Below are 10,805 nucleotides of genomic sequence, written 5' to 3'. Positions count from 1 at the left end.
TATAAATTTATACATGTTCAAATGTTTCAGCACACCTGTTATGAACTAGGATTATTTCATGTGTCAAAACCATGAGGTATTTGCAGAATTTAATCTAGGAAATTGCCTGTGATGTGTCTTACTAGTTTAATGCCCTGAGATTTAAGGCAGTTGTTGGTGAGGCTTTCACATCTCAGTCAGGTTTGTCCCAGAGAAATTTTAATTATTAATCATAATTAGAATGATTTTTTTTTTTTTTCTGGGTCATCATTTAGTTGAAAAAGGGATAGTTCAATTAGTTGTGGTCTTATCAGATTAGCATGCCATCTAAAGCTATGTTTGCGAATATATTGAATGTTTGAAACATCTGACCTGCATATTTATTTGATAAAATTGTGTTACAAATTGTGATGACCATGTACACCAGTGTTCAAAAGTTTGGGGTATGTACAATTCACCCTTTTCTATTCATCAAAGAATCTTAACAAACATGGTTTCCACAGACATATTAAGCAGCGCAGCTGTTTTCAACAATGATAATAATAAGAAATCAGCATATTAGAATGATTTCTGAAGGATTGTGTGAAACAAAATACTATATTAAAATCAAATATAAAACTCATAATTGCAATAACACAAAAAAATAACATTTTAATATATATATATATTAAAATAGAAAATGGTTATTTTATTACAAAAACTATTTCTCAATATTATTATTCATAATATTATTGTTTTTATTGTATTTTTTTTAATTCAGATTTTAATGCATTTTTGATTTGAGATTTTAAAAACATCAAAAAATCGTAAGAGCCCCAAACATTTGAACATACTGTAGTATATCCTTGTGCTTAGTTACTGTAGCTCTGAAACAGGTTATGAGTGTGCAAAATAGTCCTGCAAGACATGGCAGGTTTCATTTTCTCTCTGCTGCAGCTTTGATCCACGTCGTTTATGAGAATGATGCGAAGAAAATAAGCAGCTTGCTGGTTTCCATTTGGCCTTGTACTGTCTGTCATATTACTGTTTGGTTGGCCCATGCAGGGAAAGAGTCTAGGTTGAACATGGCCTTGCCCCAGGTGTTGATGGATAAGGTGATGCAGAAAATCCCTATGATATTCATCATCATGCCAGTTTTTGCCTGAGAAAAACAAAATGTTAAATATCACTGAGTGAGTTTATTGGTCACTGGAGCAGCTGGGAAGGAAAATCTTTTAGATGTGGTAAAATGATTTGTGGTTTGTCTATATATGGGGCCACATTTGTTTTAACAATGCTATGTCACTGACGTAACTACTTATAAATGATTGATGTCTGGCAGCTGATCTTATAAACTGGTTCCTCTGTGTTATGATGAGTTTTAAAACACACTTTGAATATGGAAATAGGCTGAAATTGCCACTTGGGCTGAGTACACCAGGGAACCCTTTTTTCTGTGTGGAATAAAATTGGTTGCCAGTTTCTGGAACTCACCATGTCTGAAACCTTGAGGTATCCATAGGAAAAGACTATAGCGTTTGGTGGAGTTGCCACAGGTAACATGAATGCAAAGGAAGCACTGAGTGTGCATGGCACCATGATGTAAAGAGGGTTGATTCCAACCGATTGAGACTGCGAAACAGAAACAGAATTGTCTGATGTACTTATAAAGCAGAAAACAAGATTTAATTGTGGACAGCGCTGACTCATATGTCTCTGATCTAACTGCATGTTTTCTAAGCTCATCACAAAGTGTCTGTAATTGGGCTGTAATTCTTAAAGATTATAACAAACTGTGAGTCATGTCTGCATGGAGGCTGACGTTTTAGTTAAGCTTTGCACAGCTGATGAGCAATACAACTTCACAGCTGATGCTATTTCAAGAATTTAAGCACCTGCCTAAAATGATGCATATAGATATGATTATCATATTTCATTATATGTTTTTACTCATCTTCTGAGGATCTACTTGGTAAATATCATAATTTTACAGGTTTTATATACCAGTCTTACCATGGAAGCAAGGACAGGAAGAAATAAGGTAGCTGTGGCAACATTGCTGGTACACTCAGTGAAAATGGCAATCAAGAGGCACAGGATGATAACAATGGCCCAAGGAGGGATACTATGTAGGGGAGTCAACTGGTTTCCCATCCATCTGGATAGACCTGACTCCTGAGATACAAAAGAAATTTATGAAGTCAGATGCAGGTTACAAATGGAGTTAATAAAGAAAATGTTGGGAGTTGTTCACTATTTTTTTTATAAAGATGATTCTAGTCAACACATCGGTATGTTTGACTGTCCCTGACTGTGCCTTTATATTTATCAAAATGCATGAAACAGTTGCAGAATCACTGCATTTTAATCATGATCCAAACAAACATGCATATTGCTTGAGCGGTTTTTGATGTAAATTAGATTGTATAATTTTCTAATTTATAGCAAAAGCAGAATGGTCTGATCTTTGTGAAATGCTACATAAAACATCTGAAAGAAACAAAAACAGCAGACAGTCTAAATGAGAATGCAAATTCATGCACTGACGTGGTGATACCACATTTCCTTCACCGCTGTAAACAAAGCAGCGCTGCACTTTTAAATATGCGTTATATGGAGATAAGATGAAAAGAAAATCCCATCTAAACTTTCCCGAAGACAGTCAGTTCCTCTCAAAGATACATTCATTTAAACCCCTCAACATTTAGGATTTTCTTCCTATATTTTGCGCATCGTGAACAGTGAGCTTGATCTGCCTGATACATCTTTGCATTCATCTTCAGCGTCTTTGGCTTCTGTTAATGGCCGTTTACAGTTGCTCTAATGTGCCTTTTTAAAAAAAAAAAATCATACCGTTTTCGTAATTCAAGCCGGTTTACCGTTTGAACTGGTATATCGCCCGGCACTAGTATGAGAGGTTTTGGATATGTGAAGCACACAGTTTGAGACCTAAATGTGCGGTCAGCGTTGCTTGCTGAAATTATAAGTTCGAAATCCAGTCATTTCAATAGAAATCCATGTGTGATGGAAAACATTTCCCCACATAGATTTTGTATTGGTTCAAGTTGGTCATGCGAATTTGCTTCATTGACAAACAGAAAGCTGCTTGGGAAGTGATCTCTATGTGGGCCATACTGTATACATTCCTACACTATTGACTACAGACAATACAGCCCTTTTCCCTGCTAAATTTAACTAATGTGACCGATTTCTAAGCATATTGCCACTATTGTAAATGTAGTGTTAAATAGATGCACTATTACAGACACATTGTTATTTCTTTTATCCTGTAATTGAAGTATGTGTGAATAAATCTTCTGTCAAAAATGTCTGAAAATAGTTTGCACACTTCAGAAGCCATTTTCTCAAAAACTGGTTATGACAGCCACAATTTAAATGATTATTTTCACAGCAGTTTAAAGAAACATAATAATCACAATTTTAAAACAGAAACATTCCTTTTTCATTGAGTGCTCTCACCTCGCTACCTTTGGCTAGGGCAAATCCTCCACCTAGGAGCAAAACTATGTTCCAGGGTAACTTCTTTTGAGCTACTTTCCAGGAGAGCAGGGCTGGACTGGGCGCAGAAGAGGGTTGAGGCTCTGTAAATTAATATATACAGTACAGCGAGTCAAACCAAACCAGAACAATAGATCCAAACTCTCTGAGTCTTCTTTGTAGACCGTTTCATTGTATAAAATTCTTCTTACCCGTTTCAGAGCCAGTTGATGACCAGAAGCAAAGCCGGGGTGGTTTAGATGGCAGAATGAAGAGCAACAGGGCAATGAAGACTGCAACTGTAGCATCTGTCACATATCTAAATGTACGGAATATTAAACACCAAAAAGTCATATTATTATTATTCCAGTATTTTTGGAATAATGCCTGCATACATACTCTCGTTAAATATGAATATACATATTTTTATTGATTTATTTCGATCACAAACATGGTTAGTGACTTTGATCAATTGCACTTTTGCAATAAATTCATCGATCTAAGCCTGTAGTGTAAATCGTACTCTGCTTCAGTGTTAAAGGTGTGTGTTGCCCAGCCTGTTACAAATCCAGGATCTCGCGTAAACCACAGCGCTACAAGCAAACTGAAGAGAGCCAGAACGCTGAGTTCACCAAAACACATCGGTCCCAGCTGAAGATGCTGCTCCCGGATCACGTTATAGGCGGCTATATCCTTCTCTGACTTTACCGCTCCACATCCCCATGTCTTCCTAATGCTGGAGACATAAATAAAGCTCTTAAAGGAGTGGAAAAAGAAAATGTGAAATGTAACAATTCAATTATCTGTCATACTTGAATCCCATGAAAATGAACTGAAGATAGAGCCAAGCTATTGTCAGCATGATGATCATGTTGGGGAAGGCAAACCCAAACCATGAGGCAAAGTTGATGACATCACCATTGTCAGGAAATAATCTGAGGGAAATAAATGAAAGGGTTCAGTTTCTTGAAACAAAATGGTAGAAATGTTTATTCAGTACTCACTGGTTCATCTGACCCTTCAGTACTAGGTTAGGTCCAGTGCCTGTGAGTGTAGCCGTTCCCCCAACGCTGGCAGCATAACACACACACAGAGTCATTCCTTTAGCCATGAACCGCTTCTCTGCTGACTCCTTTCGTTTGGCCTCTGGTGAGACATCCAGCATGTGTAGCACCACTAGGAAATAGGGAATGCACTGAGTGATGATAATTCATCCAAAAATGAAAATTGTGTCTTGAAATGAAAACTACTGTTCAAAAATGTGGGGTTGGTGAGATGGTGAGAAAAAAAGCCCCTGGGGGATAAAGGTTTAAAAAACATGATACATTACTCTCATAACCTACAGTTCAAAAGTTTGCGGTCAGTAAGATATTTGGATGTTTTTAAAAGAAGTCACCTAGAAGTCGCCTTGCTCACCAAGGCTGCAAAAACACACAACATTAAAACAGTGATGTTGTAATACATTATTGCAATTAAAATGTAATTTATACCCATGATGGCAAAGCTGAATTGAAGTTTAATTCTTTTTTTGCTGATTTGGTGCTCAAGAAACATTTCTTCCTTTAATGTTGAAAATGTGCTGCTTTTAGTGGATACCATGATGCATTTTTGTTGTTGTTGTTTTCAGAATTCTTTGATGAATAGAATTTGTTTGTTTGAAATAGAATTTTTTTAAAACAATAAAAGAATTTACTATAATCAGTAATCACAACCTTTTATCTTATTATTGTGAGTTATGATAAATAAACTAATTCTGAATTGTTAGATATAAAATCACAATTGTGAGAAAAAGATCTGAATTGTGACATAAAAAGTCACAATTACCTTTTTTTACCTTTCTGAATTGTGAGATGGGAACTCTAATTCTGCAAGATAAACTCGGAACTCAGAATTCTGTATTTGTATCTCATAATTCTGACATTTATTCTCTCTGAACTGCAAGAAACAAATTCTAAAAGATAAGAGAAAACTCTTAAAATTATTTTTACAATTAACTGCAATTAATTTGTGGTGGAAACTGGCTTTAATGCTCCCTTGCTAAATTAAAGTACACATTTCTTTCTTTCAATTTTTTTTTACTGACCCCAAACTTGAACGGTAGTATATGTACTGCTAAAATACATCTTATTGCATGGACCTCATAAACAATTATTCGCCTGACCTTCTGTGTCTCTGTCTTTTGCTGTCTGTTTGTATTCCGCCTCAGGGGCCTGGGGCCGTTCCTCACCACAGGTCGTCTGTGACGACTCTGTCTCTTGTTTGTTCAGCTGTTCCAGCACGGCCTGCACTATGGGGACCATCATGGCCGTAGTAGCCGTGTTACTGATCCACATGGAGAGGAAAGCTGTCACCCCCATGAAGCCCAGCATCAGGCTGCATTAATACAAAGGAAGCAATCAGAATGTGAACACAAATGTGAAATCTAAAGATTGGATTTAACAACCTATCAATGATTGTATTACAGGGTTTAACTTACAGCGCTGGGCGCACCCCAACAATGAGAAGCACTCTAAGGGCGATGCGTTTGTGCAGGTTCCAGTGCTCAACTGCCACAGCAACCATTAGTCCACCCACAAACAGCATGTTAGTGTCCTTCAGGTATTGCATACACACCTAGAGAACCAAATCAGAGCCTTAGTTTTTTGATGTGTGCTTTTTTGTTGTTCATCTCTAATTAATTTTATGGCTTTCTTAACTGGAAACACTAAAACCAACTTACCATTTTGGACTGCATGATGCCAAGCATGGGGAAGAGAACAGCAGGTAGCAGTGACGTGACAGCTAAAGGAAGAGCCTCAGTACACCAGTAAACTGCCATCAGTATGATCACATAGGCACAGCTGGCCTCCTGGAAGATGGAAACGTGCTCTTTCAAAACTGCATTCTAGTATGATTCTAGACATATTTTGGGGACATGTTGCTTTAGTTGGACTTTGAGTTTCTAGATAAGTTTCTTTTGTCTGTTTTCATTCGTTTCTATGGTTACTTATGGTTTTGTTAGTGTTTGCACCTGCTGTTCATTTTGTTGATTGGTTTGATTCAATGTATTTATTTTAAGCCTGATTGTTCTGTTCAGTTCCGGTTTCCAGTTTTGAGTTTGTGTAAAAAAATCTAAACTGCTGCATTCACCTCATCCTTATTTGTAACCATTTTGTGACAGAAGAACTGATCCCAAAGGATGGATCTAGCAGCAAAAAGAATCCTCCTTCTCCCGCAGGGGAACCAGTCCCTAAAGAGGCACACACAGGAGTTTCTGAGCCTTTACCATCTCATCCCTTATGATGATAACAGCCTGTGTGTGGTTTCCGGACAAGCCTCAATGCAAAAATAAGCCTCTAGGGACTTTTAAGGAGTATGTGGAGTGGGTACTCCTTCATAATGGTTTCCTCTTTACCATCCATGAGAGTGAGGAGGAGACCAGCCCACCAGCTCAGCTGCAGCAATGCTTAAGCCCACCGTAAACCATGAGCCTGAGTCTGCCACGATACGAGAGCTAGAGCTAATGCCATGATTTTCTACCTGTTTCATTTATCTGCACGGACTCTGTTTCACCCAGCACCACACTTTTAGAGTCTGTGTTTCCACCCTGTCCTGAATCTCCTTTGTCTCCACTGCTTCTGCCCAGCCCTGAATCTCCTTTGTCTCCACTTCTTCTGCCCAGCCCTGAATCTCTTGAGTCTCCACTGGTTCCAGCCATTCCTGAATCTCTTGGGTCTCCACTGGTTCCAGCCATTCCTGAATCTCTTGAGTCTCCACTGGTTCCAGCCATTCCTGAATCTCCTGAGTCTCCACTGGTTCCAGCAAATGCCTGAATCTAATGTGTCTCTGCTGGTTCCAGCCATTCCTGAATCTGATCCGCTGGTTCTGCCCAGCACCAAGTCTGTGTCATCATTAATTGGTCCCACCCTGACTCCCTCTCCCACCTCCCCTTCTAAAACCACAGAGTTTTTGGCTCTACCTCCAATGGTTCCCTACAGCTCCTTGGCTCTATGTTCTCCACTTTGCAATGTGAATGAGCCTCAGATCTCAATCTCCATCTCTGTTCTGGGATGTTGGTCCCATGGCTTCACCTTTAGTCCTCCGAGTCCTGGAATCCACCTCAGGCTCCTTCGTCCCTCTGGCTACATCTTGGTCAGTTGGTCAGTCTTCCACTCCTCTGGCTATGCCTCGTCCCTCCATCCCTTTGGCTCTGTCGGGCTCCTCCATCCCTCCGGCTTCATCTTGGTCCTTACTACCTCTAGCTCTGCCCTGGCCTGCCAATTCCCTGTATCCATCTCGACCCCTCAAGTCTGCAGCTCTACCTTGGCCCTCCCGGTCTCTGCTGTCACTCCAGGTCTCTGTCTCCTAAGCTTCGCCTGGGTCTCCACCTAATTTGGCTCTGTCTCAGTCTGTAGTATCCCTGGTTCTGCCTGGAAAGGCTCCACCATGGCTCCTCCCTTTCTCAACTCTGCCGTGGGCTCCGCCCTGGCTCCAACTGGTTCAGTCTTCACCCTGGCTGCTTCTTCATTCGTCTCCACCCTGGCCCTTCCTGTCCTGTATCCTGCTCCCCACCTAAGACTCCTCCCACCCTTCTCTGTTGGACATTTTGTTTGAGGCACAAGGATGTGCCTCCTTGTGGGGGGATACTGTTACGAGTCATCTGTGTTTTGTGTTTGCTTTAGTTGGTTTCATTTTCCTTTGTCGCTTTTTTTATTAGTTTCAGTGGTTACTCGTGGTTTTGTTGGTGTTTGAGTGTTTCACAGTGTATTTAATCCCTGTGTTTTCTTCTGTTCTTTGTCAGTTCTCATTGTGTTTAACTTGGTTGTTCTGTTCAGTTCCTGTTTCCAGTTTTGAGTCTGTAAATCTAAACTGCTTAGATACCCCCTCATCCGTCAGAATGTTTTAGTATTTGATATGATCTTTTGCTTGGAAAATGGAAAAAGCAAAGATGAAATGTACCAAATTAATTGTCTGTCTGGCTCATACTTAGAGCAAAGCTATCATTAGCATGATGATCATGTTGGGGAATGCAAACACAAACCATGAGGCAAAGTTTTTTTTTTCTTCCAAATACTGTATTTTATTGAAGTTATTAACTTTTTTTATTATTAAAATAAATTTCAGAGTGTCCTAGTATTTTAACGACAGTGGCGCTCATGTTATCCAGCATGATTTGAAATTTATCTAAAGTGTATCTTGTAATTCAATGAACGCAAGGACATCTGTTATTGATTATTTGTACAAAGTAGTTCTCAAAATCAGTATCACAAATTTACTGAAGATGCAAATGCAAATTTACTGATTTTAGTGAAGTGTCCTTTAATTTATGCCCATTGTAGTTTTAGATCCCTGTTTAATATGTTGAACATGATCTTTGCTTAACACTCTTAAAAATAAAGGTCCTTTATTGGCATCAGTTGTTCCAGGAACAACCTTTAATATTCCCAGAACCTTTCCACTGGACAAAAGTCTCTTTACAGAGGAAAAAGTTTCTTTAGATTTTTACAATTTTCTTTACACTAATCATAATTCACTGAAAGGTCCTTTAGGGAACCAAAAGTGATTCTATTATGGTATCACTGCAAAAAACCTAACTATTTTTGAGAGTATAATCCTGGCAATAAGGATTTTTTTGAGAAGTGATTTTTGATCTAACTGTCAATGGGAGTAGTTTATATAAGCACTGTCTCAAATATGCACATAAGGGTCATGACCACAACACATTGACTCTGAGTCAGGAATTTAGACTTATGTGTTCCCACGCTTGAACATACACAATGACAAAGGGTTAAAAAAACAAATTTGAGGTACAATGAATTATTGTACATGGAGGCCTCAGTGTATGAATGTAGTATCCATGTATTAAACAGAATTTGTATTGAACAGTGTTTATATATGCAGTGTTTGACAGGTGCATACAAACTAACCATTATAACCTCAGACAAAAGCATACAAAATCTATGTAATAGAAGTAATTAGACAAGTGTAATTCAAGCAATGAATTAAAAATTTGTGGAAATTTAGTTTGATACATACCGTTGTGTTGATGACCACTGGAAGTGGAAGAAAAATCAAAGGAGTGAAGAAAAGAACTATCCCATTCTTCATGCTCCATATGGATTTTAGTGCAGGGATCATCTCAGAATAAAGAAAGTTTGTACACATAAAGTAAGTTTAACAGTGCTGGACACGTCCTTTTAACCTGCTCTCTGGGGTGGAGTGAGTGAGAGAGAGAGAGAGAGAGAGAGAGAGAGAGAGTGAGGGAGAGTGAGAAAAAGCAATTATTATTACATACTCCTGCACACAGCCAGCTTTTAAATCATATTCTTATCTTTAGGGTGTACTCACACTAGGCGTTTTGAACCACGCCGCGCGTTTGACGTCCAAAAAGTGAAAATCAATGCACGGAATAAATTATAATTAAATTATTATTAATTATTCTGTAGAATTTTAGCGAAAGTGCTCTCCATTATCTCATACATGACAAAAGCTTGCCCCGGCCCGGAAAGTTTAGTGCAAGTGTGAGTGCAGGCCAGCGGGGGAGTGGGGAGGGGGGATAATCGCGTTCGGGTTCGGTTCAGGGCTACCGTGACTAGTGTGAGTACACCCTTAGAACTTGATGATACTGTAAGGAAGCAGCTGCTGTTTATGGGCTGTGTAGATTTAGCAGAAGAGTGGATGTCATTTAACATTGTTATAGACCTGTGCTTGTTTAGAAGTTATATTAACAACTTGAACAAAAGTGGTTACACAAGTTTTATTCAACTGTGTTTCATTAAGATGAAATAAATCCATGTACTCAAATGTTTTGTTCCATGTTGTTTTATGAATTCTTGTTATAATCAAGCTAGAAGTAAGGGAGTAGTTTTGACACTTTTTGCTAGTGAATATTCCCCAGAGTAGCTGTATTTTTGAAAGTAATTATTTTATTTTTTATTTTTTTTTGTATAGACATAGGCTACCTTAAAGTCTGGAACGCATATTGTCACAATTTAACTTGCCACAAAATAGCATATTATAAATTGTGCTAAATTTAAAACATAATTAAAATGGAATACAATGAATTTGGTGTAGGATTCTGAAACAATTTTCACTCAGAAATTGCCAGTAAATTTTACAAATGCTTACAAAGACATGTCAAGCAACACACTGACTTGACAGTGTGTTGCACTTGACATGACACTTTTAAGTAGAAAGACAGAAACAGCATTTTCTTTTAAAATTTCTTTTAAAACTAATAAAAATGATTTTATTTTGTTCACCTCTTACCCAAAAGCTAAAAAAAAATGATGATTCTGAAATTGTAGACTGGAGAACAGAATTTGCATAAAATTTAAATTAAAGATGGGTTTGAAAACCACTTCTATAGA

General features: G+C 38.3%; 1 protein-coding gene across 1 annotated transcript; it reads right to left on the bottom strand.

Annotated features, from left to right (window-relative positions):
- Window positions 1–764: 764 nt before the first annotated feature.
- Window positions 765–10,344, bottom strand: slc13a5b (solute carrier family 13 member 5b). The gene is made up of 12 exons (XM_042739603.1): window positions 9,472–10,344; window positions 6,176–6,304; window positions 5,933–6,069; window positions 5,618–5,829; window positions 4,461–4,632; window positions 4,269–4,391; window positions 3,980–4,192; window positions 3,669–3,775; window positions 3,439–3,560; window positions 1,972–2,133; window positions 1,453–1,590; window positions 765–1,120 (listed from the first exon to the last, which is right to left on the bottom strand). Exons 1-12 carry the CDS (start codon window positions 9,598–9,600, stop codon window positions 995–997), a joined length of 1,770 nt encoding a protein of 589 aa, XP_042595537.1. The 5' UTR covers window positions 9,601–10,344; the 3' UTR covers window positions 765–994.
- Between the last annotated feature and the right edge of the window lie 461 nt (window positions 10,345–10,805).

This window comes from Cyprinus carpio, chromosome B15 (assembly GCF_018340385.1).
Source record: "Cyprinus carpio isolate SPL01 chromosome B15, ASM1834038v1, whole genome shotgun sequence".
NCBI lineage: Eukaryota > Metazoa > Chordata > Actinopteri > Cypriniformes > Cyprinidae > Cyprinus > Cyprinus carpio.
The sequence above is the reverse complement of the archived record's forward strand: the minus strand, read 5'-3'. Positions and strand labels throughout refer to the sequence as shown.

Coding starts and splice junctions, on each gene's coding strand:
- slc13a5b (XM_042739603.1), bottom strand. CDS start 9,600: ATGTGTACAAACTTTCTTTATTCTGAGATGATCCCTGCACTAAAATCC. Junction 4,633..5,617: donor AAAAGACAGAGACACAGAAG/GTCAGGCGAATA, acceptor CCTATTTCCTAG/TGGTGCTACACATGCTGGAT. Junction 3,561..3,668: donor ATCAACTGGCTCTGAAACGG/GTAAGAAGAATT, acceptor ATTAATTTACAG/AGCCTCAACCCTCTTCTGCG.